We start from the raw sequence: 27,782 nt of genomic DNA, 5'->3' as shown, positions 1-27,782 counted from the left end.
CGGCCAATCTACGCTAAACGGCCAATCGGGTGATTTGCGCGCGACGTCCATCGTGGTCCGAGCCTACGCCTACTACCTACCTCAGTACTCACTCGACTCCTGCCAATGCTCTGCCTCCTGCTCCTCTTTCGCGTCTCGTATAGCCCTATGGATTCTCGTCGATAGTCTCTGTATGATCGGCCTTTCAGAGCGATACGTTCGCAATTATGCCATCCAAGCAGTGGACTAGCCATCCCCCAACCGAAACAGGCCGTTCTTCGACGCCGCATCGGGCACTTGGTTCCTGCGCAAGACCAAGTCTCCGGGTCGAACCCCTTGCGAGGTTCTACGATCCAGTCGGTTACACAAATTGGTCACAGACGGACAACACGCGGAGTGTATACCACCAGCTAAAGCACCAGAGGAGAAGTGATCAGCGAGCGCATGGCGTCAAGGTCGAGACTGACACCACCAACGTGCCAAGCTACTTGGCCCCTGCGCGTGAATGCAGTCTAATCTCGGCGATGATAGTACCCAGTGCAGCTATCCAGTGAGATTTCGGCTTTGTCGTCGGATTTCTGTGTAGCTATCAGCACGCATCCACCATCCTTCACCCCCCTCCATCCTGACTGATTACCTCCGACACTACTGCTGCCCGGATTCTCCGCCAACCATGGGTCCACGTCCTTCACGGCAAGACTGCCCCCAAGCTCCGTAGTGGGATGCCGTTTAACTTCCGGTGCATCAGCCGAGCCGCTTACGACTCTATTCGTGCAGATCAGCGTGGCAAGTCACCAATCAACACCGCGGACTAGCGACCCAGAAAAGCCGGAGGAGAGGGGGCAGCGAGACAATTCTCTGAAGACGGGAGCTCTGTGCGTGATCAAATGTCTGACATGCATCCTAGTCCGGTTGGGAACTGGTGCTCTGTCTCCACCCCCTCGGTGGCCATCCTCCTGTACCACCCCCGGCACGACCAAACTTCCCCGGCGCAGGATTCAGAGCGAACCTAAGAAGGTATTATCGGAGCCCTTGAGGCGCGTATCCGGTCCTAACACCCTATCAGCCTTCTACCCGTATTATTTTCTTCCAGTTCAGCCAGCCAGTCATTGAGAGAACCTCAACGAAGAACTCAGAGCTTATCTGCTTTCTTGTCGGATCACAGTTAGGCGTGCTCGGCTCATCACAAGAACAAATCACGATCATTGACGAACTGGATGGGGGTGTCCAGCTGCAGTAGCGGCCAAGAATGCCTAGTATCAATATCTGGTCGGAGTTGACGACGATAATCGTCGGCCAAGGCCTTGAGTTACAACAAGTATGATCCGAGAGGGGGTTGCAGGAAACTGATGCCGGTTCTAGACAGCGATATGACACTGTCCTCATGGCAAGCGATTATTGCCTCGCGGACAGACATTGCCCCGAGACCAGAGGCAGATGAATAGATATAAAGCTCCCCGACGGACCCGTCCATTGCTGTCAATCATCATCAGCTCATCTCCTCCTCTTCCTCATCACATCTTTACTCTCTCTAATAACAATGAAAGTAGCTGATACCCCTGACTCCGCCTCCACCATCAGCATGACGAACACAATCACCATCACCGTCGAGCAGGACGGCTACTACGATATCAACGGCTCGCGGCAGGAGCCTATTGTCAACCTCCAGCTGGTGACGGGCGCGTCCAAGCTGCGAAGGCAATTAAAAGAAAGCAACGAATTGATCATTTGCCCCGGTGTATACGATGGATTGTCCGCCCGAATTGCAATGAACCTTGGCTTCAAGGCCATGTACATGGTAACTTGGCTTCTCCCCCCCCTCCTCCCCCCGGACTCGTGCTACAAATTCCCCAGTCCGGTCCCCATAATTATCCCGGTGGACGCACTGACGACCCGCTTTAGACCGGAGCCGGCACTACTGCCTCCCGGCTCGGACAGGCAGATCTGGGCCTAGCCCATCTGTACGAGATGCGAACCAACGCCGAGATGATAGCCAATCTGGATCCCTACGGGCCCCCACTCATTGCTGATATGGATACCGGATACGGAGGTAGGACAATCTTTTCTACTACCACCAATAAAATCTCCACAGAACCGCAGAACTAACACAAATCTTGTCAGGCCCCCTGTTCGTCGCCAAATCCGTGCAGCAGTACATCCAAGCCGGCGTCGCCGGCTTCCATATCGAGGACCAAATCGCCAACAAGCGCTGCGGCCATTTGGCTGGCAAGCGCGTCGTCTCCCAGGAGGAGTGGCTGACGCGCCTGCGGGCGGCGAAGATCACCAAGGACCGGCTGCGCTCGGACATCGTGCTCATCGCCCGCACGGACGCCCTGCAGCAGCACGGCTACGACGAGTGCATCAAGCGCCTGAAAGCCGCGCGCGACCTGGGCTGCGACGTCGGCCTGCTCGAGGGGTTCACCTCCAAGGAGATGGCCCGCCAGGCGGTCAAGGACCTGGCCCCCTGGCCCCTGCTGCTGAACATGGTCGAGAACGGCGCCGGACCCGTCATCTCCACCGAGGAGGCCAAGGAGATGGGCTTCCGCATCATGATCTTTTCCTTCTGCTGCATCACCCCGGCCTACATGGGCATCAAGGCAGCGCTAGAGCGGTTGAAGAAGGACGGCGTCGTGGGACTGCCCGAGGGGATGGGCCCCAAGAAGTTGTTCGAGGTTTGTGGACTGATGGACGCGATGCGGATTGACACTGAGGCTGGTGGTGATGGGTTCTCCAATGGTGTCTAGACTTTAGTTTTCCTTTTTCTTTTGTGTGTCTCTGGCATATTGCTTTTCCGGTGTTATTTTGTTTCCCCCTACCCCGTTCATCTCCCCTTTTGGAGATCATTTTCTTTTCTTTTTCTCTTCTTACATATGTTTCTTTTCTATCCTTGACGGATGTGCATGTGGGAATTTGTACCTAGAAGGTTCCGGGGCATCACGCACAGATACACACCCTACTATATGGGATATATATTGTCGTCTGAAGCAAAATGAATACATTAAATGAAAAGAACAATGATCCGGACTGAGATGGTATCTGATTTCGTATCCTGAACGTTTTTCTTTCTCTCCCTTTTCTATCTTGTCTTCTTTTTCTTTTTCTTCTTCCTCGATCCATCTCTCGCGATCTCCCCTCTATCCCTCATTCTTAGCTTTTTGTTTCAGGGGAAAAAAAAGGTTTCGAACCTAGACTACGGCAGCGATCATCTTGAGATCATCACTATGCGAATAATGCGGATGGAGCGCTTCCCCGCCCAACGAGGCGGTTACCTTCCCTTACAGCCTCATTCTAGGGGGCGGTTGTGATGCAGCCTTGTAAGGAAACAGTGGGACTACCTTATACGTACTACCATGCGCATGTATCCCGTGTCGATCATTAGACAGACCGCAGCTGAGGGGGGCTGATTATCTGGTGGACTATTGGGTGATCTTACCGGTTTCGAAACTCCTCGGGTGGAGGCGGAGTACAATTATTGAGATTTGTTTTTTGGTGGATGTTTGCTTTTTTCTTAATTCGCGTTGACTTGACCGAGGATCGACTAACCGAGTGTGGTGTTTATACGTGAATACTGGAAGGATGATTTGGTGTTTTTTTCAATTATTGTTACGCGAAGGCGTGGAAGGACAAGAAGAAATTATCGAATGAGACTTTCATCACACGTGACACATACACATAATAACATCGGAAGTGGAAGTATGGAACATGAATGAGGCTGGGGATTGTGGATGATGGAGTGGTCGATGAAAAGAAAAGAAAAGAAAAAGAAAAAGAGGTAATCCGCCCAACGACGCTGGCTTCCTCAAGAAACACCTCAACTCAGGTCAAAGAAAAGAAAAATCGTAGGTCGGTAGAACAGTGAAGAGTATCAATCAAGAAGCGAAATCAAAACAATAAGTATGCAACCTCATGCCTGAATCGGCGAAAGCATCACGGTCCTCCCCCTCTTTCCCCACTGATTGCAAGGGACCGGGGGGGGGGGGGTGAATTTACTCCAACGACGTCTCCTGATGCACCACGATCCGCCACTCGCCGTCGGACCCCTGGCTCCACGTCGTCGACCCCGTGCCGTTGAAGTGGATCTTGCCGCGCAGCCGCGCGTTGATCTTGTAGGTAACCGTGCCCGCCATCAGGTCGATGATGAGGACGCGCACGTCCTTGAGCTCGTACTCCTCGAAGTGGTGGAAGGGCGGCTTCAGCGCCTCCGAGAGCGACGGGTCCTTGCTCTGCAGGGTCAGGATGTCGCGCTTCGGGAAGAGGAAGTTGGCGTCGTCGTTGGACATCTTCTTGATCTCGGGGCCGGGGTCCGCCGACGTCAGCGCCGTCCAGAGGCGGCGTTCCATGGCCAGGAGGTCGTCGCGGATGCGTTCGTGGATTGGGGCCATTGTGGGCGGGTTTGTGTTCGGGTTGGCGGTGGTGGAGAAGGAGGAGGGGGGCGGTGCTGGTTTTGAGGGTGAGTTTGAGCGTGGTTTCTTGGTTATGGATGTTGTTCAGGAGAGAGGATTGGGGTAGAGATCTGATTGTTTGGTTAGTCTGTCGTTTCTCACTGTAATTTGAGAAGGGATGCGACGTACTGAGGTGGGCTCTCGATATCTCACCGCAACGCGCGCGTAGGTTTGTTTAGATGACGGGTATAGAGGGCAGACGTAACGTTGTCCGGAGTATAAAAGGAAAACAGAACCAGAAGGTTGAGATGCCAGGAACAAGATGGAAAGATGAGGGTCGAAGGGGGGGGGGGGGACAGCCCAGCGGTGACGTCATGGGCGTTGTACCCCACGTGGATGACGTCGCGGCACTCTCTTTTCGTGTCCTCAGTATATGTAATCTCCCCCCCCCTCCCCTCCCGGTCCCCGTGATGGCAGAGGAAGACTCAGCCGTGTCATGTCATGCGATGACCGTCTACCTCTTCGGTGGACCGTAATTTAGCGAGATCTGCGTTACCGGATGACGCAGGTGAGGATAAGAGGATAGAGGGGGTGGTGACGCAGTGGGGGAGACTGAGCGAGAACATGACTCCACGGGGTGACTTTGCAATGGAAAGGAGATGAAGTATGCGATAGAAGATTATGGTTTAGACTTGGAACGCTGGTAGCTGAATGTACTCAAGTAGTTGTTGTTCTGGACTGTGGTTTGGCAGGTGTCAAATTGAGGGGAGAGGCTGGGATTCTTGGCGTTGCGCCATGGTGGTGTTGGTTGCACCGTATGCAATGGTTGTCATGTTTGCATGCATGGGTGCAAACAATGCATTTATCCAGGTCATGTAACCACACAGAAAGATGTGTTGTTGGTGCCTGAGGCACAACAACACGCCGCTATCTCAGCCTTTCAGCTTCAGCTTCCACAGCTAACTACATCGTGCATAAACCCGTGACAGACCAGACTGCTTCATTCACAGATCTTTTTCATCCCAACCAATCACTATCGAAATTACTTCTACAAGGCTACACAGAAACCTGCCCTGCCAGTTGCTAACATCTCAGGAAAGCAACCATGGAAAAAAAGCATACCTTCCAACTACTGTACACTCAATCACAAGCCAACAAAATCTTCCTAAGCTCTGAGTCACCTCGGCCACAGTCTTAATTACAATCCACTTTCAATTTTCAGACAAGCCGAGGAGTATCCGCATTGAATCGGTATACCAAAGCAGCTCGCAGACGCTGGGTCGGACACCGTGACAGCCTCAATAAGACTTTCGTGACGGCGGTTACCCAAGGGACATTCTTCAGCCAGGTCTCCACCAATGGAACAAATTAGCATAATCTGGAAGGCGTTTAGTCGAGATGTGGGCCTCTAGTTTGGGCGCGGTGGCCGAGCTAGTCTCATCCCTCGGATTTCTAGAGACGGCTTATCTCTCGCCATGAGGGTGCGGGATCACAACACATCACAACCGATGAGACAAGCAGTACACGAATTTCGCCATATCTTCGTCCACACCTCGGAGGACAATGGCCGTTGAGCAGCAATTTTGCTTCACTGAAATTCTGAAGGTGGTGGGATTGCATTGAGACAGGGAGTCATTGCAGACGGAGCATGCAGCCTGGTATGCTGTAGTAGATAAAGCACACCAAGGTAGCATTGGCAGAAGGCTTGCAATGCCCTCAATCAACAAAAAGCCATCCGGCATTATCAACTTCGAAAAGTGGTCTGCCTAGTGCCCACTGCCAACCCCAACACCTGGTCACGGACCTTCCAGTAGCACTGGGTTGAGCGATTTTCAGCCATTGGCGACTAGGTCTGGATTTTTCCGGCTCATTAGCACTCGTCAGTCTCGGATGCCTTGGGAAGCTGGGAGGTGGTGTCCCCATCGCTGAAAAAAGCCTCAAAATTTTTTTTTTTGTTTATCGTGGTTCCAGCTTTTCTCGGATGACAGTCACGTGCCCTGGCGACAAGAAGCTTTCGAGAAAGAATTCTTCGAAGCTTCCCCTCAACTCTTTTCCCCGTCTACTCCGGTTGATTTATCCACTTCCCCGCCTTTTAGCTATCTTTTTGACTTCATCGCTGGCTGTCATGCAGGGAGCGGCCACCTCCGACGAAGACAAACGGTGATAGTCGCCTCTTCGCCGTGCTGGGTCTCTTGCCCTGCCTGGGAGGATGGAGAGTCAACAGGAGTCCGGTGGGCCGCCGATAACTGACCCTCCTTCTGAATGGAGGGCGAGGGCGCGATAAGAACCAGATAAATGAAGCTCCACCGCACAAGACGGGTGCCCTTATCGCCGATTCCATCCTCCTCAGTCTTGTGCTCTCATCTTATCACTGGCAGCCGTGTTATCATTCGGATGTCTCCGATCGGTTCCTGCGCTAGCTGTGAGCTCATCGATTGTACATGTCATCTTGTGCAGCATCATTGAATGACTCTCAGGTGTACACGCCCGTTCACGCTGGGAGTTCGTTCTTGCTGGAGATCACCCAGCCATTTTCTGCAGCATTGCAATAGTGGAACCACGGAAAACAAACCGTGGCCGGGCTTGGCTGAATCACGTTAGAAGTGGGGATTCTTCAGCCAGAAGGCTGGTTCGGCATCAATACAACGACGATCATTGGCCTGCGGGATAAGCTGCTTCGACTGCCGATCGCTACTCCTAACTTATCAGCGCTGATCCTTCCTAATCAGCCAATCTATGGACAATGGATCCCAATTTTTCCTGCAGGTGGACTTGCTCATGGATCGGTGCTTGCCGACTGCTTTCCGATTGCTTCCCGCGCAAAGCCCAGAAAAATTCTCCCAATTGTGACTCTATATAAGAGCTGTCGCGCGACCTTTCACTGGGAAGAAAGTGTGCTCTCTCACATTTCCAAACGCGCACAAGATGCAGCTCCTCCAATCCGTCACCACGGGCCTCCTGCTCGCCGGCAGCTGCTTGTCTTCCCTGGCTACGGCTCGCTCTGTTCCTGTGCAGCAGCCCCGCGATGTTGCCGTGAGCCACACGCCGGCCAAGATCACCCCTAAGGTGTTCATCGTTTCGATGGTAAGCCCAGCAATCTCTAGCCCAGCATGACCCCAAGCTCACAAAGCCTGCAGTTCGCGCCCGAGGCCGAGATCTGGTGGGGTATCCCCGAGTTCGATCTGTTGGCTCACAACATCACCATCCCTGGCGCTTCTCCCGCCTTCCCCGATGTCCACTGCACGGCGGACTACACCATCTGCCAGCTCATCACTGGTGAATCCGAGATCAACGCTGCCATCACCGTCGCGTCGGTCGTCTTCAACCCCATGTTCGATCTGACCAAGACCTACTTCCTCGTCGCCGGTATTGCCGGCGTCAACCCCGAGCGCGCGAGCATCTGCGATGTGACCTTCGCCCGCTTTGCCATCCAGGTGGCTCTGCAGTACGAGATTGACATGCGCGAGATGCCTGCCAACGCCACCACGGGTTACTTCCCCCAGGGCGGCTACTACGCCGACCAGTACCCCACCAGCATCTACGGCACGGAGGTGTTCGAGGTGAACGACGAGCTGCGCAAGATCGCTGCCGGCTTCGCCCGCAACGCCACCCTGGCTGACAGCGACGATGCCAAGGCCTACCGCGCCAAGTACGCCACCGAGGACGGCCTCTACCAGGCCGGCACCCAGGGCCCCTCCGTCCGCCTGTGCGACGTGACCACCAGCGACGTCTACTTCAGCGGCCGCCTGCTAGGCGAGGCCTTCGACAACACCACCAAGATCTGGACCAACGGCACCGGTGAGTACTGCACCACCGCTCAGGAGGACAACGCCACCCTGGAGGCCCTCGTCCGTGCCTCGAAGCACAACCTCACCGACTTCTCCCGCATCATCGTCATGCGCACCGCCTCGGACTTCGACCGCCCCTACCCCGGCGAGACCGCCCGCTACAACCTGCTCTACTCCACTCAGGGTGCCTTCGAGCCCGCCGTCGAGAACCTGTACAACGCCGGTATCAAGATCGTTGAGGGTATCCTGGCGAACTGGAACAGCACCTTCGCCTCCGGCATCAAGCCCCGCAACTACCTCGGCGACATCTTCGGCACCCTCGGTGCTACCCCCGACTACGGTCCGGGCCGTGCCCAGGCCCTCGAGGAGGCCGGCGCCATCCTCAAGAAGCGCAGCATGGGCAAGCGCTTTGTCCGTTTGTAAAGACCTAGAAATGTTTACGATCATGTGTGCGGATGTAATGATAGATTAGAACAATATAATATTACACGTTAGTTTGTATGAGATCAATGTTTGTTCATTTGACTATCTTCGATCAATCCTTACTCTGGGTAAGAGAAGGCTAGCTGTCGAGATGATTCGGTGTAGGAGGAATTAGCTCTCCGCGCGAAACAAAAGATAACATGCAGGTAATCGTAAATGCGAAACAAAAAATATCCAAAGTAGTTCTCGCCATCTGGAAGAGTATATGTCTCCCTCCATCGATTTCCAATGTAGCCCTCGCTAAGGAAAAGGAGCCATGTATTACCTTTATATTACCCCAGTACCGCCCAACCTCTCCACTTTATCTCTCGGTCACGATCACCAACTGCTTGGAACTCCAATTCTGAGGTCCTCTATCAAGCACCGTCCTCCAGTACAATTATTCTCCGGTGCAATTTGACAAAGCACCGGTCCAGAAGCTAAAGGACAACTGGAAGTCGCCCAAAGCGACATTTCTCAGTAGAACAGAAATAGCTGCTGTCTAGATGCACGTAAGGGATCACATAATATCAAGACGGTGGCTGCAAATAGTACTATTAGTGGAGTCTGATCGTTGGATTGGATTTGACCCGAGACCAATCGAATCGATCGACAGGTGAATGTTTTCTGCCGGATCCCAATCATGTCAAATCAGACGTCCTGGGGCCAGTTTCGATCGTGGTAAAGAGACTACGGATTTGACAATGAGATCAGGGTTGCTTAGGTTGTGACCATGGGTCAGAGAGCACGGCTCGGGTTAGCCCAGGCTTCTTTCTACATCTGTAGGCACGGCACTTCCCGTCCTGCAGGACTATACTTGTAATTGTAAGCAGAGTGAGATCTCTCTCCATTATCTACATTTATGTGGTCGAATAGAGTGTCTAGTGGGATAATAGAGTCTCTGAGGGTGTATGAGGCCTTGTGCCGACTTATTTCCGTGGTTCGCTGGCTCGGATAGCAGGAGTCATCGACTTGGAACCAAGGCTCTGTTGTACATACAGCCACCAGCTTCGTTTGTTATAGCTTTGTAATGTCTGGCATCATACCGAAGTCCAGACAGGATGAAAAGGTTTTATGCCATCAGAGGTTGTAGGCCCGTAGAATCTTGGTTTGGTCTACACGACGCATGTGACGGAACAAGTATGAGTACTCCGTACTTGGTAGACGGTGACTGTCAACATTAGATAATCAACCGATCATTGAGCCTGTTTACCCTGTATGTACTGTACACAAGATGTGTGCCGGTTCCCCGGGTCAAATACCATTGCACTGGTCAACGTTTCTGACCGCTGACTAGATGATTCTCACAACTGACCAGCTGATCTGGGCTCTTTCAGTCTATCGGGTCAAGTCATGGGCAAAGTAGAGAGCGTATCGAGTCAAACGGCTGGAAGCGGCACATTCAGAGCCCAAGAACTGCCGAAAACCCCGTACAGAGCGAGGGTCTACAGAGTACCTACAATGTTTCTAAGTGGATCTTTCGTAGGTACGCAAGGGGATCACTAGCTGCTGGTCCATGGACAGCCCAACTTCACAAAGAAGCTACAATCGACAAAAAATGTTGGGTCTAACAGCCGCGACAGTAAAGAGCTACGTCAATGCTGCTACTAAGGCATGGTCATACTGTAGTTGATTCGTAGCCGGATGCTCTCGAAAAGTGAAAATGATATAATCGAGAGATAGAACCAAGAAACAGTCCATAATTTTAGAGCTTCCGGTGCTGCCGACCTCGGCAAGTATCTAGTTAACTTTTATGCCTCAAATCATTCGCGAGATCCACGGTCATGTAGAAAGCCGGAAGAAGAATGCTAACGTCAAGTGACCCGACGGGCCGTACTTTGAAGATCTGAGTTGTATATCTAAGGCGCCGTCCCTCGGCTTCTACAGGTCAGTCCTCACAGCAACACTCTCCAGCACTCAGTATGTCTACCTGCTTATTCACGGATTCTTCCTATGGTTTTTGACCGATACCCCGTCACGCCTCCGAAAGAAGGCACCTACGCCACGAGCGCCCTTCGCAACAACGCCAAGGGCACTGATCTCGACAAGGAGGCTCTCGAGCGCTTTGAGATCCGCGAGATCTGCGAGGGATGGGGTAGCTACCGCGATGCCGCTGAGTCCGTTTTCCCTCCTTCCGAGCCCTGATCCTTGCATGAATTCTCCCTTAGACGGTGGCAACCCCAATGCAAAGCAGACATTGTATGGATACGGAGAAGGATTCAAAGCGCAGGCTTTACACTGGCTTCCACCCCACAATCTCGGTATGTAATGCGTTTTAGAGCTTTACCTGGCACTCAGCCAAAGATGAACCCTCAGTGATCTACACGTACTGCCGCTTCGACGTGCCGAAATACCCATTACTGGTGGATGATGACCACGCCCAGACGTTGAACTCATATATAGGCTGATTAGGGCGCGAGGTTCGCCCGGTGTTGTTTACCCGGCGTGGACCGAGTTTGTGGTGGTTAGGCTTACTTTAAGGCGCGGAAGTCGGCTTCATCTTGAGGTACGCGAGCGTAACCTGGTCTCATATGCATGCTGTTGAAATCAGGCTGTTGAAGCTGTAAGAATGGGTAGTTTTGCTCACGCTGCAAAGACCATCCATCCCCCAAATGCGGGGATTGAGGGGGTCTCGGCCCCACATTCGGGAAATCCGAGTGGTACTGGACGTTGAGCATAACTACAAAGCATGTACATGCCATACCAAGTGAATCCCACCCTGTTTCAGCATCAGATAACTCAATCGACTCCAGCGTCAAAATGCCGCGCTGGATTCTCCTCTCCTCCCTCCTCTTCACCGCCGCGCTCAGCACCAATGCACCCCCGCACACCCAACACCACCCATACACCAACCCCATCCTGCCCGGCTGGCACTCCGACCCAAGCTGCCTGTTCTCCCCCTCCCACAACAACACCTTTTTCTGCACGACTTCCTCCTTCCTGACCTTCCCAGGCTGCCCGATCTACGCCAGCCAGGACCTCCAGCACTGGACGCAGGTCAGCGCCGCCGTCCACCGCGCCAGCCAGCTCCCCGCCCTGCGCGACGACACCAACCAACAGACGCTCGGCCTCTTCGCCTCGACCTTACGCCTGCACAATGACACCTTCTACCTCCTGACCAGCTGGCTCGACTCCGACTCCCCCAGCACCCCGCAGTTCCTCCTCTTCACCACGACCGACCCCTACAACCGCACCGCCTGGTCGGACCCCCTGCCCATCGCGAACCCGACGGGCGCCATCGACCCGGATTTCTTCATCGACGCCGACGGCACGACGGTCATGGCCTACTCCGGCTCGCCCATCCGCGCCTCGATCGTCGATCTCGCCACCGGCGCCGCAAGCCCCCCGTTCCCCTTGTGGAACGGCACCGGGGCCAGCAGTCCCGAGGGGCCCCATCTGTACTGGAAGGACGGGTGGTACTACCTGTTGATCGCGGAGGGGGGCACGCAGCTCCACCACGCGGCCACGCTCGCTCGGTCCCGCGACTTGGCGGGTGGCAGCGGCAGCTGGGAGGCGAGTCCCCGCAACCCCCTCGTGAGTAACGCGCGCACGGACGCGTATTTCCAGACGGTCGGGCATGCGGACTTGTTTGTGGACGCGCACGGGAACTGGTGGGGGGTGGCGTTGGCGACGCGCGGCGGGCCGCGCTTGTACAATGCCAGTGTGTATCCCATGGGCCGCGAGACGGTGCTGTTTCCGGTCCGGTGGGAGGAGGGCGGGTGGCCCGTTGCTGGGGGGAGGGTGGCCGGGCGAATGGAGGGGCCGTTGCCGTCGGTGAGTTGTGGGGGGCTGGGGCAGGCCCTGGGGTTTGTGGGTGATGCCCGTGAGGTGGTGGAGTTCAAGCCGGGGAGTACCTTGCCGGCGGAGTGGGTGTTCTGGCGCGCGCCCGTCCGGCCGTGGGATTATGTGGTTAGTCCGCCTGAGAGACCGAATGTGTTGCGGTTGGCGGCCAGTCGGGCCAACTTGACGGGCGACGAGGGGTTTCGGGCTACGGATGGGTTGACGTTTGTGGCGCGGAGGCAGACGCATTCGTTGTTCCGGTTCGAGGTGGATGTCATGCTGGGTTTCGCTACCGGGTCCGAGCAGGAGGATGAGGTCGGCGTCACCGCGTTCTTGAATCAGGGGCAGCATGTTGACTTTGGGGTGTTTTATGGGGTGGAAGCAGGAGCTGCAGCGAAGGGAAATGCAACAGGGTTGTATCTGCGCTTGCGGACGACGGTGTCGGGGAAGACGGGATTTGCGGGCCGTGTACCTGAGACGGTGGTGGTGAAGGTTCCGGACAGCTGGGATAGGGGAGATTCGGTGAGGCTTGCCATTCACACGGTGAATACGACGCATTTTGCATTCAGTGCGGCACAGAAGGGGAAATCGAATGAGGGATTGGTGCTGGGGGTGGTGAATACTACAGTCATCAGTGGGGATGGGGCGGGAACTGGTGGGTTAATCGTTCTTATGATTCTGCTTTGTGGCTATTGACTGACGTGGTCCACCGTATAGGGGCCTTACTCGGGGTTTATGCGACGACCAATGGCGGACTGCATGCGATGGAGGCGTATATCAGTCGATGGGGGTATTTTGGAGAGGCACAAGAGATTGACTATGGGGAATTCATTCCTGCAGGAGATGAAGGGTGCTAGACCAGTGGCGCGTCATACGAAACTGGATCGTCCGAGGAAGATAGCCTTATGACGAGTCATTATGTTAGAATCGTTCATCAGCTTCCCTTCAGTGACTCTCACGACGGACGTACTCAGTCAAAGTCATCAGCAAATCGTAGCCCTGATCTCGTGGTCCACGCCTTCTTCCCCCTCCACCCATCTAATAGAACTAAGTGGACAGGAGCAACCGAAAACCACCCAAAAGAGCCCTAAAAGCAAACCCAGTATCCTACAACCAACCAACAAAGACCAAAAATAGCCCCTCTCCTGTCTCCGACTCAATTCGACCTCAACTCCTGCACCAACCCCACAACATCCACAAACCTCCTCGCCACGAAATCCCCAACCACCTTAGGAATATACCCCGGAAACCCCCGCACGATCTGCCCCAACGTCCCCCACGACTGCTCCCCCTCAGTATCATACGGCAGCGTCCCCGCCAGCCCCGTCGTGTTGAACGAAGCATACACCATCGGCACCTCCTCAAACGACACCCCCGCCCCAACAACCACCTCATCCAAGCCCTCCGCGCTCAGAAGCCTGGCATTCCCCACCGCCGCCATCGCCAGCGGCGCCCCGGCGTTGACCGCGTACGTCCGCGCCGCAGCGACATTGATCTCGTTCGATTCCCAGTACTCTGCTCCCGGGGTGTTTGCGTCGGGCATATCTAAGTCCATGCACTTGTTAGTTGGGGGTTGCGTAGCACCAGCATGTAAAATAAGCTCAATCTAGCCAGCGCTGAGGTTCATCTAGCAAACGGACAGGGAAAGGGGAGAAACTAACAAGGCCACGAAGCGATATGCAACGTCTCCCTCTGCGCCTGGACATTAAACGTCATCGAGGGGTGGAAGTGCTCCCAGCACTCTAGCAGGCCCCAGCGACCGTACGGCGTCGCAATCACCTGCAATCCGTCGAGGGTCCCGTCCGACCAGAGGGTGCGCTCGCCGCCGGAGGGGCGGAGTTTGTGTCGTAGGAGTAGTGTCTCCCCGGACGGGGAGATCAGGGCCTGGGCCATGAAGATGTGGTTGGCGATGCGGTGGGAGAAGGCGGGGGCAATGTAGATGCCGTGGGTCTGGGCGGCGGTGAGGAGGCGGGTCCATTGCGGGCTGGGGATGGTCAGGGAGTTGGTGAGGTAGGAGGTGAGTTGGGCGGGGGTGATGCTGGTGTTGCTGGCGAGGCCTTTGGGGTAGCTGTTGGGTTTCGTGGGGTTAGTGGTGAATGGTGAAGGGGGATCGGGGCAAGAGGGCGCTCACCCTGGGAACCAGAGTTCGGGGAAGACGATCAGGTTGGCGCCGTTGGAGGCGGCCTCGGCGATGTAGTCCACTGCTTTGTCGACGGTGGCGTTCAGGTCGAAGGGAGTGTCCGTCCAGTTCTTGTTCATCACTGGCAGGGGCCAGTTGGCCGGTGGGGCGCGGACTACCGCTACCGTGAGGTTGGTGTAGTCTTCCTGGTGGATGGCGGTGGCATGACAGGTGCTGAGGAGGCTGAGGGCAAGGAGGTGGAGGGCGCGCATTTTCATCTCTGAGGAGGTGTTGTTAGGTTGAGTAGAGGAAGTTGTGTTGTCGATACATCAGCATAGAATCTGTACTTATACTTCCTCCCTTCCCTGACGGTGCTGTCCGATCTTGCCATTGTGTTTCTCCTGATATCTTGCTATCTGTACCGCCCTGATACCCAGGTAAACTGACAAGATAAGGATCATCGGCATCCCGGGGTTTCCGGGGTTTGTGATGTTTCCCTCACGCAGTTCAAATCCCGTGCCGATTTCGGGAGCTCTAGGACCTGAGGCTTCTGATAGTCACCCGAAGGGCCGGTTGATCTTACTCCCGGATTGTGGAGCCCTAAGATAAGCTTAACCAGTCTCTGAGTATTTTTCCGGGACGTACCATATTGAGGGAGGCATCAGGTGGCCTGGATAACCCTTCCGTGCTCCGGAGAACATCTTCCTCGGCCCCGTCCCTTATCCCGCTTACACTTGGACTACGGGACCTTTTGGTGTAGCTGCTATTTGGACTTTTTCTTCGTCAGACCTGGCAGACTTCTGAGGGGGGGAAGGTCACTGTGGAATGGCGGGGTACTGTTGAATTCTGTCTTATTATACGTGCAAATAATTGCCCCACTTTAGCTAGCACCTGGCGCAAATGTGTATTTCACCGGTTATAAATAAATGTAGTATGCTTGGGGATTCGACTGGTGACTAGGTAAAGCATATTTGTTCCTGATGGAATGCGGGATATGACCTACATAGAACAATCGATTCCACCAACCAAAAGGTAGATTCTGAAGAAATGCTCTAACCCAAGCCACACTGATTCCTCAACACCAACCCAGCCATTACTCACAGAGCATTGCATGTTCAAGATCTCGAGCAACACATCTGGGCTGGTACATTAGACTATAGAAGACCATCAACCAATCAAAGGCCGCCGGGCCGCGCCACTGCATTTCCCGCTGACGAACCCCGGGTTGCGGGCTCGTGCATAAATCTCCCGTTTTAGGTTTGTTGCAGAACTCTGATACCCGAATCAGGCTTTCAACACCAATTAATCTTGCTTCGACAGTCCACCATACGCTAGAAATGGATTTTCCTGCTGAGTTGCATCATCAGACTGCATATTTCCGGTTGATATGAGGTGTGCCAAGCCGCTTCTGATGGAGGGTCACTCCAGGTGACAAGAGGTGCAGCCGTATCTCAATGCTCGTGCCCTGAATCAAGTCATCATACAGTCTTCTAAACCTGTAGAGGTGCATTTTCGTGGATGCAAGGTGTTCTTGCAAAGTATACTGCAGAAGACATCATTCGACTTGATTCCCCAAGAGAAGGCATATATAAGTTGAGTCGAAGGTAGTGGGAAACCATATCTCTAGACTACAGTTTCCATTTAAGAGACTGCACAAACACCCATCTCTAACCCAACCCACCATCAAGAAATCAAAGGCAACACCCAAACCATGCCCAACACCGCGACCCCAGAAGCCTGGCGCACCAAGACCATCGAATGGATCCGCTCCTCCACCCCCGAGCAACGCAAACAATGGATCGAGCAAGCAGGGTTCAACCTCTTCGCCCTCACCAGCGACCAGGTATTTATCGACCTCCTCACCGACAGCGGCACAGGGGCAATGAGCCACCGCCAATGGGGGGCAATCATGACCGGCGACGAGTCCTACGCCGGCTCGGCCTCCTTCCACCGCCTCCAGCGCACCGTCCAAGACCTCTTCGGCCTGGAGCACATCCTCCCGGTACACCAGGGCCGCGCCGCGGAGAACGCACTGTTCTCAGTCCTCGTACACGAGGGCCAGGTCGTCCCGGCCAACGCCCACTTCGACACCACGCGCGCGCACATCGAGTTCCGCAAGGCCACCGCCGTCGACTGTCTGCCCGACGGCGCGTACGATGTGACGGACAGCAACAACCCATTCAAGGGCAACATAGATCTAAACAAGCTGCGCGATCTCCTCGAATCCCGCCACCCGGACATCCCCTTCATCGTGATGACCATCACCTGCAACACGAACGGCGGGCAGCCCGTCAGCCTGGCCAACCTGACCGCCGTGAAAGAGCTCGCGGACCGCTACGGCAAGCCCCTCGTCATCGACGCGGCCCGCTTCGCCGAGAACGCGTGGTTCATCCAGCAGCGCGAGCCCCCGTACCAAAACATGTCGATTCGGGAGATCACCCGCCGGGTCTTCGCGCTGGCGGACGCGATGCTCATGAGCGCCAAGAAGGACGGGCTGGTCAACATCGGCGGGTTCCTGGCCACCCGGCGCCGTGAGTGGTGCGACCGGGCGCTGGAGTATGTGATCCTGTTCGAGGGGTTCCGGACGTACGGGGGTCTCGCGGGGAGGGATCTGGGCGCGTTGGCGGTGGGGTTGGAGGAGGTGACCTCCGAAGAGTATCTGCGCTCGCGCATCGGGCAGGTCCAGCGGTTCGGGCGGCGGCTGGTCGAGGCGGGGATTCCGATCCAGTTGCCGGTGGGCGGGCATGCGATTCTCATTGATGCGGGCAGGTTCCTGCCGCAGGTGCCGCGCGAGGAGTATGTGGCGCAGATGCTGGCGGTGGAGCTGTATGTCGAAGGTGGCGTGCGCGGGGTGGAGATCGGGACGTTGCTGCAGGGCCGGGACCCGGAGACGGGCGAGGAGCGCTTCGCGGAGACGGAGTGGGTGCGCTTGGCGGTGCCCAGGAGGGTGTATAGCGATGCGCAGCTGGAGTATGTGGCGCAGGCGTTGGTGGAGGTGTATCATCGCAGGTCGCAGATCACGCGCGGGTTGCGGATTGTGGAGGAGAAGCCGGTGTTGAGGCATTTTACGGTCCGGTTGGAGCGGAGGGAGTAGGTGGTGCTATCCTACATGGAGTCGAAGTACTACTTTGCAGAAATTGTGACACTTGCCTGTGAAAAGAAAAGAAAAAGAATTAGAAAAGGTTGAAGGAGAAAGGGAAGACAACGACTTCAATTGAATCGATATCACCGTATAGCACTTGACCCCAACGGAACAACCCGCACAGCCAGAATGTTATAGAAAGAACCATAGTCCCAAGCCAACGCTTCCGCCTTCGAAATGCGCATCAAATCCTTCCAACTGAGCCCGATATCCCCCGCGGCCTCTCTCCACCCGTCCCGTGAGATATCCCCGATGACCTCCACGCACAGATACTCTTCCCCGGGTATCCGGTCCCCACTGTCAGGCAGCTCATTCACAATCAGGACGAGGTCAGTGAACCGCGGCCCGGATCGTGTGTCCAGACCCTGCCACCGCAGGATGTTCTTCAAGGCGTTCGAATCCCTCCGCAGCAGCTCCATCGGCACCGCCAAAGCCACCCTTGGCTCCTCCATCGCCATGCTCAGCCGATCACACTCTCGAGGCCATCTGTTAGCACAATGCTCCTTTTGGGACCACCAAATGTCCCCACCCGGAGGGTTCCACCGCCACTTGGTTCCCCACCGCACCACCTGCTGCTGCTCCGGCTCGGGCCCATTGGCGCTGATGCTGCTGTTGCAGCCCTCTACCGGAGACGACTCGCAGTACCCCTGGTACTCCGCAAGTGACAGGAACAGCACATCGCCCACCAGTCCGTCTAGGGCCTGCGGAGCGGTGAGCGCCTTCCGCTTCCAGACGAAGAAGAGGGCGCAGCGGCGTGGGTTGGCGCAACGCGAGTGCTCCTCCAGCCAGACCCCTCGTCGTTCCTGCTTGGTGAGATAGGCGCTTGCAGCGGCGCGAGCCTCCTGGTTCACCTGGAAGTGGCGGATGGGGTATCGCACCTTGAGGGTCGTCAGTGCGCCCTCCTCGCCGTGCTGGTCGTGGCCCGGCTCTGCGACAGCACGAGCCTGCCAGTGGTGTCGCTGGATGGGGTGGAGGATGATCTTTCCTGGGTCGATGAGCTCCCCGGTAGAGCGAGGGATGTGGCCTAGGGAGAATTTCCAGATCATGTCGCGCAGCTCGAAGGGGAGACAGGGAAAGAGGGAGAAGGAAGCCGACGAAGACATTGTTGGTTGGCGGGCAGTGGATCGAGGCTGTATGGGTGGAGGTACTTCGATTCTGCTGGTAGGTCTTTGAGTTGTGGGGTGAGGATCGGGTGTGACTGCTGTGTATGATAGAAGATCGAGCGTCAGATCCAGCAAGCAGAGTAATCTGACTGCTTAAGTATTCTGTATGTGTCTTTTCTTGGTGCATGATGAAAGGGCTTGTAGGCTGTGATTCTTGTCAATGTAGCATGTTCGTCACAAAGGGGATGCATGCCCATTGTTCCATACAATTACTGCCTTTGTCCGGAGAAGATAAAGACAGATCACGTGCATGGACATCCTATACTTTCCAAAAGACCAATCATAATGTATGGTTCATAATGTATAGTTGGATGTACTACTAGGTAGGTAGGTGACCCTACAATCGGGACTCGGAGGGCCGTTAGTCTAAATTGGCCGAGAAGCGCTTCGTGGGGATGGAGTGCACGTAGCTGACGATTTGTTGAAGGATGTATTGCAAAAAGTATTCAAAGCAATTCTCACCCAACAGGAAGCATCTCGACCGGCCTTGTTATTTCATTCGGTGAGCTGCTACTAAAACTACCCACTGCCTTGCAGATTTTAGGTGACTTGCTCTAACCCTAACTTAGTCTTCATTGCAGAGGTGTTTTTAAGCCAACTTAAGTTTTACAAGCGAAGCAGTTACTAAGTGCTTAGTCAACAGTTAGTTTCTACATAAGCATCTATATTACGATTATCAAGGCGACCAAGATCTATATTAGAATATTTCAAAATTGATATCACATTGTTTGGTGGTGCATATCTAATCTAGAATGGATGTTAGGAACCTGAGGTAGTATTTGTCAAAGGTCACAAATATTAAGGAGCAGTTCACACTGATTCTTCCAAAAGTTTTTTGGGAACTGTATACAAATTACAAGAGCCTTACTTAAGGCATTGAGTTATGAGCCAGAATTTACACAAGGGTAAGGGATAATAAAGAAGCAGCCAGGACTATATCTCAGTATCCAGCCAAAGCAGAAAGGAAAGTAGTTAATTCCGAGCTACACACCCTCAGAGCGATGTTAATAAAAATAAATATAATAAAAGTGCCCTCACCCCTACAGGGTGAATCAATCACGTCTGAGCTTGTCGCCAATTGAGCTTGTCTATTGCAAAAGAGGAACAATACCCATTGTCCCTCGCAATAGATGCTGTTGTCTCAGCCAGTGCGATAAAGACAGGTCACGTGTATCGACGGCTTATACTTCTCACTGACCCAATCAGATCACACTTATCGCTCTTCCTGCGTGTACAGTACAGAGCTGAAGTCGTCGCCCACGCTTGTTGCGATCATTATCGCTACCATCTGGTAGACAAAGAACCAATTTTGAAACCAGACAACAGCTGGGATATACTAGAGGGCACATTCTTTGTCTATCGATGGTGAACCGAAGAGTCAGATCATGTACTCGATGCAGTCTTGTAAAGTATATAGGCAAAATCAAGTGATTTTCTCTAGTATGAAAACATTCGGCAAGTAACTTGGGCTTATCATCCCCATGGGCTAATGTATACGGTTTCTTATCTCGGGTCAAATATCCTTCATCTGCCTCAACTTTCGCCGGAAGGACCAGGGAGCATGAATATAATGAGGGTCGAAGCTCAACTGAGCATTCGCAAAAAGGCCACACTGGGCATGCAAGCAAAGAGTCACCACGACCATCAGCCCGACTCCAAAGCTCTCGTCCTCATCGGCCGAATCTCAAACCCTCTACCGCCACTAGTAATCGTATACTCGACCGCCCGCTCGATCACCTCATAGACCCCAGGATCAAACAACCTCTCCCCAGCAGTCCAGTGGGTCCTCGGGCATTTCCAATCAACAATCATCGCCCTACCCCTATGCCGATAAGCGGGGTCCACCGCCCAATGCTGCGCTCCCTCCAGCGTATCCGGCCCATCAACAACCACAAAGATCAGTCGCGGACGACCAACCTCGTTGCGAATCGCTGCTAGAGCGATGGCATCGCGGCGCAGTGCTTGCAACGGTACGAGCAGGGGCACAGAAACTTTGCTGGTTGGTTCTCCCTGGGACTTGAGCTTAGGAGGATCATTCTGTCCCCGGGGGGGTGGGGGGGGTTTCAGGCTAGCGTGCTGAGTTGAATTGCGGTGGCTGTTATTTCTCTGTCGGACGGGGAGGTTGGAGAATGACCGGGGCGATAATGCTTTTTCACTGGGAGCAGGGAGATTGCGGGTGGGGAGTTTTGTAACCTTGAAAGGGGAGGGGAGGCCCTGGCTGGGAGGCTTGGGCTTCTTTATGAGGTTTGTGGCTTGTCGGGGGATTGGTGTGGATGGCATTGTGCTGGATTTGTTGGGGCTTGCTGTGGTGGGGGTGGCTTACTCTTTTAGAAATTCATTGACTCTGATTCTTAAATAGATTCTCGTTGGAGGGTTTATTATCCTCGAAATAATGATTCAGTTGTAGTAAACGTTTAGCATATGCAAGGTTGGGCAATCCAACTTGCAGGAAGTCTTCCGTCTATCAATTGTGTCAAGGGATGGGAAGTTGAAGTTAAGGTGTGAGGGGGACAGGCCCTTCTTTCATGAAACAATGAGAAAAATTGTATGCCAACTTCTGCCGGGAAAAGCATACTGCTCTTGGTGCCGAGCACAAAAGGATTGCAAAGGCAGCCCTAACTCTCGGAGCATGCCATCCACTCATTCAACACCCCAATCAACCCACACCACAGGTCGACCCATTCAGCGAGAGAAAATTTCCAAATCCACCGACACCGCCAGAGCCTCATAGCCCTTAACATTCGGATGCAAATGATCCCCGGAATCAAACTCCGCCCGCAGCACCGCCGGATCCTCCGGATCCCTGAGCACGGCATCGAAATCCAGCACCGCGTCAAATAACCCACTCTCCCGGATGAACGTGTTCACCCGCTGTCGCGTCCGCTCCCGTTCCGGGTCGGAATACGGCTGCACCACCGAGGCATTCGCCGGGGTCCCTAACGGCGTGATCGTCGCCCCGAAGACCGGGATCCCGACCGCGTGGAGCCGGGTGACGATCTGGCGATAGGCGCGGATGAGCCGGTCACCGGTGACGGTTTGGTTGGTAGGCGAGGTGTCCGCTGTGCCGATGTCGTTGACACCCTCGAAGAGGATGGCCCAGTGAACTTGGGTGTGGGCGAGGACGTCGCGGTCGATGCGCGAGAGGAGGGAGGGGCCGAGGCTGTCGTGGAGGATGCGGTTGCCGCCGGCGGCCTGGTTGAGGAGGGGGATTTGGGAGAGGGCTGCGTTGGAGTCTGTGGACTGCATGCGGGTGAGGAGGAGGTCGGGCCATCTGGGATTGGTTAGTTTTGGCGGTGGGCCTGATTTTTGTGGTTGTGGGTGTGGGTGTGGTCATGGATGGAGAGGAAGAGGGTTACCGGTTGTTCTTGTTGTTGTCACTGCCTCTCCCGTCGGTGATGCTGTCGCCCAGCAGGGCGCAGGCTTTGACGGTGTTTGGTAGGTAGGCCTCAACAGTGCTTATGAAGTACCTGCTTATCGTTAGTGGGAGATTTCAACAGAAAAGAGTCAAGTACCAATGCTCCACACTGGCTACGGAAGGGTCTGTGAAGTTAGTTATCCCGATTGAGTTCCCAAACTGCATCCACGAAGTCGTGCGACTACCCGGGTGGGAGGTGATGGCTCCGCCTGATTGACCATCTGCGAGATAGATATCGACCGTGATTGTCGTATTCAGCTGGGTGGAAGGTAGTTGAATCGGATCAGATACAGCTAAGCTTCCAGGGGGAATGATAATGCTATCAAAACCATCAAACAGGATGGGTTGAACCGTGTCTGGAACGATGACGCTTGCACCAAGCTCATTCTGCAAAGGAAGGGCAAGAGACACATTGGCGACGTCGAGATCGTCCACACCAAAAGCGTTCGAGAGACGAAGACGAATCGTCGAGGCAGGATGAGTGAGTCGAAGGGTCTGTCGGATTGTTGTGTTGAGGAAGATGGCGGAACTGGAATTCTTTGTGGGGATGAGCTGCATGAAGCGCAACTGCAACGGTAACGGATACACTTACAAATGGCTGCGGAGGAAGATTGGCCGGCTCGGTCAATTGCGGCATGGCAGTCCAGATATCGACCCAGTGTGAGGACTGAGCGGCTGCAAGGCCAGAAACGAGTGCGGCTGCTGCCGTATAGCCAATAATCTGCATGGTGATTCTTCTTGTTTTTTGGGGGTGCTGTGGTGTTCTTACACTCCGCGCCCGTAACATATTTATACATCGGAGGCACCAAATCAAGCATTCTGGCTAAATGGGTAAATGAAAGGGGAGAAAGCTTGACATTCCACCAAATCCGTGCAGATTACTCACAAAATGCGGGGAAACAGAGGAAAGACCTATTCAGGCAATATGTAAGTAGGTGAGAGGTATTGCAGACACGATCGCCCATCTGTGTTGAAGCAGAGTTGTGGAATGATGTCGAAGTTGAACTTTGCTCCATCCCTGCATTAACGAAACCAAGAAAGTAGTGGCCACCCACTTTCTCAATCTAAATTCTTCTGTCGAGGACTGAGGATTTATCTCGATACTTACCTTGTCTTTCACGCAACATAGTCCCAAGATTGACTCGAACCACATTGTGAACCTGTCACTGGTTGCCTCCAATGGACTGGGTGGGTGGGCCTCGAATCCTTGTCTCGAAAGCGACATGTCGAACAGAAGCATTGGGGGATAATATTCCATTCATGAAAATGATATAGTTTGAGGCTGGAATGAAATGGGTCAAGCTACCTGCTACTATGCTCAGAGAGAGTGTAATGTTGCAAATGAGCTTTAGATTGTCATATTGGCGTCATTGGCAGCTGGCATACGAGAAGAGCAGCAAGCGGGCATTGAACATAGAAATGGCCGGGTGGCGCAATGGTAGCGCGCTGCCTTCCGGTTAGGGATGTGGCAGTGGTTGCGCGTTCGAGTCGCGTCTCGGTCGTTCCTTTTTTGCTTCCCACAGCATCCACTCGGATCCATTGCCAGACTACCATCCACCTGGCACTTTAGCCCTATCTATTCCATCCCATCGATCTGCTTTTTGTGTTCCTAATGTCTCATTCAGTACTACGGAGATGTTCTACCTGCAGACGAGAAGCTACCCTCAACGGCTATCGCCCATTGCCATCGAGGCAGCTGATCACATACCGTCATAGAAACAATCAACTCGATTTAACCAAAAGCTCCATCACCATGAATCCTGGAAAGCTCCCTTCATGGCGAACCGGGTTTCCTGGTAACTCCTCTCCTTGGACACCAAAGTCACCTTGCCGGTTCCCAACCACCCCCACCCCCCCGACAAGAAAACACCTTCTCGTTCTCACTGACCTCCACTGACCAAGATCCACTCCCTTCGATTATAGGATAATGAATCTTCAATCTCAACAAAGAGCCTCGATATATTCCGCGCGACATTCCGGGAACTAATATCTCCACAAAGTATCGTCACCAACTATAAAAGAGGCACATTCGCCCAGCGATGGTATATAAGTACTCCATGGTTCGCTATGGGATTATCCTATGTATCATACCACACGGGTACACTTCTAAGCATACACTTGCCTTCTATCCAACAACAACTGATTTCAAGAACTGAACCAATTGAACACCATGTCGGATACTTATTGTAACCAGCCCGGTCAGCGTACTTCGTGCAACTCGCGGGGTCACCGGGGTCAGCGGGCTCAGCAGCCTTCACAGGCACAGCAGCCCCCGCAGGCTCCTCCGGCTCAGCAGCCTCCCCAAGCGCAGCAGGCTCAGCAGGTGCAAGCCGCGGCAGAGGACGAAGACGAGGACGAGGAGGCCGACCCAAATGGGCAGGTGGCTCAGGGAACTCTGCAGGCCCAAGGCGGGCCAAATGCGCCGCACGCAGGCAATGCGGCGAGTGCTGTGCTTCCGCCAAATACACCAAACCTGTCGGCTCCGCCGAACACGCCGAGCGTAGTACTTGTGAACGGGGTAAACGGGGCAGCCCCAGTAACCGGAATGAACCATATTAACGGGGTGAATCCAGTAGCCAGGGCAGCGCCCCAAGTGAACGGGGTTGTCCATGGAAACGGCGTAAATCCAGTAGCTAGCGCCAACCCCCCAGCAAACGGGGCTAACCTTGTTAGCGGGGTAAATCCAGTAGCTAGGGCCAACCCCCAAGTGAACGGGGTTGTCCCGGCAGACCGGGCAAACCCCAGGCCCCCCGGGCTTGTCGCCGTAGGCGGGGCAAACGCGATGAACAGTGGAGTCGACGCCCAAGGTGGTACACAAGTACGAGGTCCGTTCCAGCGGGTCGGACACCCGGACTACCACATCCGCTACATTCTGCTCAACGCGACCACGGCCTGGACGGCCATCCGCTGGCTGGCCCCGGGCCCCGTCGACTGGCACGGGGCGCCGGTGCATGCATTGAATCTGGAGTTCCAGTTGGTGCGGCAACGGTTCCCCGACGCAGTGACGCTGCATGGCAGCATCACGCAGTCGCCCACAATACGTCTATTCCGCGAGGCGCGGCCCTGGGCCGCCGGCGTCGAAGCCCCGATCCGCGATACCCGGGTGGTGGCCGAGAGTAGGGACCTGGACTTGATGGATCCCGCCCATACCCGCCTGATCCTTGATTGGAAGCGTGCCATCCCCACTAATCCGCCGAGCAATCGGTGAGCTTGTAGGTTCTACTGGCGCGGCACGGTCTCCTTGCGATGCCACAGTATATGGTAGGTTTTTTGTTCGGTGGGATAGCTAGTTAGTTAGCTGTTATGATTACAAATCTTTACAAAAAAAAGGAAAAGAAAAGGAAACAATAATAAAAATCAGCTAGAAAGAAACTCTTAAGCACGGTATAATTCACCAGTAACAATATAAAACCTGATGTTAGCTTACAACATTTTAGATCTGTGTATAAACAGTTTGATTATCTATGTTTATGATATAACACCTTCTAGTAAGAAAAGGTAGTAATAGTTTGGATACAGGAATCGCCGATATTATCTATACCTAACCTTTGATATTGTACATGTTATGTACTATACCTGTCGGCGGCCACCATCTGCTCCTATCTCGACGCTGATTCGATAGGGCTACAGCCCGGTCACACATGTCATTCTATTGTTAACTCCCTTCTCTCATAAGGTTTATATCAGGCTTCTGAGGCTTGTAGACTTAGAATCCCCAAGGATTAGTCTTGAAATAGAATCGATAGTGCTTTTGCCTTACCTGACCCACGGTGTTGTGCTCCTTTATAGTTCTTAACAACTAATTCAAATTAGCAATGTGAGCACTCGTTCCTTGGAGCCAAAAGAAGAAATCACTTTTAGACAAGCTTAGAACACTTTATATTTATATCTTATATCAGTCATCTACTACTATATTACACGATAGGTCTTCAAGCTACCTACTTGCTATAAGTAGTAAACTAGGGCAAGCCAGGCAAACAAGATATACCATAGATATTATCAAGACCTGCCTTTTCGTAGGAGAGAACATGTTTTTCTAGAGTATTATTTCTGTATAGATAACTACAGAAACAGATAAGAATTGGTGGTATGGCGGTATGGATATGTCTGGTTATGGGTGATTGTCCGTCAGCCCGCGTCTTCGGATAAGAGATGACTTAACAGTCAGTCTTTTACATGCACTTATACCAGGATAAAAGAATGAATTTCCTCTCTAAACAAAGACATATCGGCATATTCCCCCTCTCTAACGACGTTTGTTTTGATGACCAAACAACCAAGTAGAAATATTCGCCAGTAAGAGGTGTCTATAACTACTATCTGGTTCGCGGTGGATTCGGTCATGCATCAAACCTCACATAGATGCCACACCATACACTGCCTTTCACTTGAACAGCAACCAGCCTGTAAGAAGGACTGAACTAATTGACAGCAATGTCGAACTTACACTGGAACATGCGTGGGAAGCGCACTACGCGCAACTCGCAGAACCGGCGGGACCAACACGATTCTCAGCCTTCTCAGGCACCCCCTGCTCTGCAGGCTCCGGCTTCACAGGCTCCGGCTTCACAGGCTCCGGCTTCACAGGCTCCTCAAGTCCCTCAACCTCAGCTAGCTCAGCGAATGCATCAGGCTATGCAGGATCTGCAGGCTTTACTGCAGGCCTCTCAGGCTTTTCAGGCTTTTCAGGCTCCTCAGGCTCCTCAAGCTCCTCAAGTTGCTCAAGTTGCTCAAGTTGCTCAAGACCAGCAGCCCCAAGTGCACCAAGAGCGCGAGCATTGGGCGCACCTTCAGCAAGTCCCGGAGGATACAGTGTTGCTTAGGGCAATCATGGATCAAGACACCGCAGCAGAGGACGGGCAGGATGGGCAGAACGGGCAAGAGGCTGGTGCTCCGCATGAGCCGGATGATCAGAATGTACCGCCGCCACCACCACCACCACCACCAAATGAAGGCATAGCAAGGGAAGCCCGCTCGGTGATCTGGATCGACCAAATCACCAGGGAAGACGGAACGGTCTTCGACGATCCGCTAGCACCAGCACCCTGGGGGTTCCAGCGGCCCGGGCACCCGGAATACATGGTCTACTGGATGCATCTCGGACCGGCCACCGTGTGCCCGGTCGTCTACTGGCTGCAGTACCCGTACCCCGACTGGAACGGGGCGCCGGTCGACGCGCTGAACCTGGAGTTTCACCGGGTGCGGGCCCTGTATCCCCCAAACGTGACCCTCCACGGCGTGATTTTCCGGGGCCGGTGGGCGCGTCTCTACCGCGAGATGAGGCCCTGGGCGGTCGGCGTCGACGCGCCGATCCCGGACACCCGGCTCGTGCAGGAGAGCTTGGACATCAACATGAAGGAGGAGGCCGGGCTGCAGCTCTTCGCTGCCTGGAGGTACTCCCTGCCCGAGAACGCCCGCCGTAAGTGTAATGATTTTCTCGCCTTTTATTGATGGGCCTCTATTGACCTATGGCTGTCTCAGGCATACTAAACTTTTGCGATGCCAAGAGGATGTAGGCCTATTGGTTCGGTAAGACAATTAGCTGTCTACAA

At 54.0% G+C, this 27,782-nt stretch overlaps 11 protein-coding genes and 1 non-coding gene across 12 annotated transcripts; 7 read left to right on the top strand and 5 right to left on the bottom strand.

Annotated features, from left to right (window-relative positions):
- Positions 1-1,519: 1,519 nt before the first annotated feature.
- On the top strand, positions 1,520-2,723 carry BO72DRAFT_470057 (isocitrate lyase/PEP mutase family protein; the record flags this gene model as incomplete). The annotated part of the gene is made up of 3 exons (XM_040946996.1): positions 1,520-1,777; positions 1,882-2,029; positions 2,101-2,723. The coding sequence occupies 3 exons, from the start codon at positions 1,520-1,522 to the stop codon at positions 2,721-2,723; spliced, it is 1,029 nt and encodes a 342-aa protein (XP_040799428.1).
- A 1,218-nt stretch (positions 2,724-3,941) lies between these two features.
- On the bottom strand, positions 3,942-4,646 carry BO72DRAFT_449806 (nuclear transport factor 2 family protein). The gene is made up of 2 exons (XM_040945104.1): positions 4,551-4,646; positions 3,942-4,492 (listed from the first exon to the last, which is right to left on the bottom strand). The coding sequence occupies exon 2, from the start codon at positions 4,359-4,361 to the stop codon at positions 3,966-3,968; it is 396 nt and encodes a 131-aa protein (XP_040799427.1). The 5' UTR covers positions 4,362-4,492; positions 4,551-4,646; the 3' UTR covers positions 3,942-3,965.
- Positions 4,647-7,286: 2,640 nt separating this feature from the next.
- BO72DRAFT_498073 (purine-nucleoside phosphorylase) lies at positions 7,287-8,572 on the top strand (the record flags this gene model as incomplete). Its single annotated transcript, XM_040948742.1, has 2 exons — positions 7,287-7,445; positions 7,499-8,572. The coding sequence occupies 2 exons, from the start codon at positions 7,287-7,289 to the stop codon at positions 8,570-8,572; spliced, it is 1,233 nt and encodes a 410-aa protein (XP_040799426.1).
- A 2,777-nt stretch (positions 8,573-11,349) lies between these two features.
- BO72DRAFT_513324 (Arabinanase/levansucrase/invertase) lies at positions 11,350-13,248 on the top strand (the record flags this gene model as incomplete). The annotated part of the gene is made up of 2 exons (XM_040949464.1): positions 11,350-13,046; positions 13,109-13,248. The coding sequence occupies exons 1-2, from the start codon at positions 11,372-11,374 to the stop codon at positions 13,246-13,248; spliced, it is 1,815 nt and encodes a 604-aa protein (XP_040799425.1). The 5' UTR covers positions 11,350-11,371.
- A 220-nt stretch (positions 13,249-13,468) lies between these two features.
- On the bottom strand, positions 13,469-14,788 carry BO72DRAFT_487483 (aliphatic nitrilase-like protein; the record flags this gene model as incomplete). The annotated part of the gene is made up of 3 exons (XM_040947983.1): positions 13,469-13,936; positions 14,053-14,459; positions 14,523-14,788. 3 exons carry the CDS (start codon positions 14,786-14,788, stop codon positions 13,548-13,550), a joined length of 1,062 nt encoding a protein of 353 aa, XP_040799424.1. The 3' UTR covers positions 13,469-13,547.
- Positions 14,789-16,221: 1,433 nt separating this feature from the next.
- BO72DRAFT_498069 (tryptophanase) lies at positions 16,222-17,604 on the top strand (the record flags this gene model as incomplete). The annotated part of the gene is made up of 1 exon (XM_040948741.1): positions 16,222-17,604. One exon carries the CDS (start codon positions 16,222-16,224, stop codon positions 17,602-17,604), a length of 1,383 nt encoding a protein of 460 aa, XP_040799423.1.
- Positions 17,605-17,735: 131 nt separating this feature from the next.
- On the bottom strand, positions 17,736-18,755 carry BO72DRAFT_513318 (2EXR domain-containing protein; the record flags this gene model as incomplete). The annotated part of the gene is made up of 1 exon (XM_040949463.1): positions 17,736-18,755. The coding sequence occupies one exon, from the start codon at positions 18,753-18,755 to the stop codon at positions 17,736-17,738; it is 1,020 nt and encodes a 339-aa protein (XP_040799422.1).
- A 1,704-nt stretch (positions 18,756-20,459) lies between these two features.
- On the bottom strand, positions 20,460-21,095 carry BO72DRAFT_498067 (uncharacterized protein; the record flags this gene model as incomplete). Its single annotated transcript, XM_040948740.1, has 1 exon — positions 20,460-21,095. The coding sequence occupies one exon, from the start codon at positions 21,093-21,095 to the stop codon at positions 20,460-20,462; it is 636 nt and encodes a 211-aa protein (XP_040799421.1).
- Positions 21,096-21,497: 402 nt separating this feature from the next.
- BO72DRAFT_382306 (SGNH/GDSL hydrolase family protein) lies at positions 21,498-22,957 on the bottom strand (the record flags this gene model as incomplete). Its single annotated transcript, XM_040941470.1, has 4 exons — positions 21,498-22,086; positions 22,172-22,282; positions 22,328-22,767; positions 22,823-22,957. The coding sequence occupies 4 exons, from the start codon at positions 22,955-22,957 to the stop codon at positions 21,498-21,500; spliced, it is 1,275 nt and encodes a 424-aa protein (XP_040799420.1).
- A 694-nt stretch (positions 22,958-23,651) lies between these two features.
- Positions 23,652-23,732, top strand: BO72DRAFT_t187. Its single transcript has one exon. It is a non-coding gene; the product is annotated as a tRNA-Arg (tRNA).
- A 668-nt stretch (positions 23,733-24,400) lies between these two features.
- Positions 24,401-25,438, top strand: BO72DRAFT_498065 (uncharacterized protein; the record flags this gene model as incomplete). The annotated part of the gene is made up of 1 exon (XM_040948739.1): positions 24,401-25,438. The coding sequence occupies one exon, from the start codon at positions 24,401-24,403 to the stop codon at positions 25,436-25,438; it is 1,038 nt and encodes a 345-aa protein (XP_040799419.1).
- Positions 25,439-26,664: 1,226 nt separating this feature from the next.
- BO72DRAFT_460402 (uncharacterized protein) lies at positions 26,665-27,746 on the top strand (the record flags this gene model as incomplete). The annotated part of the gene is made up of 2 exons (XM_040946468.1): positions 26,665-27,649; positions 27,712-27,746. The coding sequence occupies 2 exons, from the start codon at positions 26,665-26,667 to the stop codon at positions 27,744-27,746; spliced, it is 1,020 nt and encodes a 339-aa protein (XP_040799418.1).
- Positions 27,747-27,782: the final 36 nt, after the last annotated feature.

The sequence above is a fragment of the Aspergillus fijiensis genome (assembly GCF_003184825.1).
Source record: "Aspergillus fijiensis CBS 313.89 unplaced genomic scaffold BO72scaffold_37, whole genome shotgun sequence".
NCBI classification, from domain to species: domain Eukaryota; kingdom Fungi; phylum Ascomycota; class Eurotiomycetes; order Eurotiales; family Aspergillaceae; genus Aspergillus; species Aspergillus fijiensis.
The sequence above is the reverse complement of the archived record's forward strand: the minus strand, read 5'-3'. Positions and strand labels throughout refer to the sequence as shown.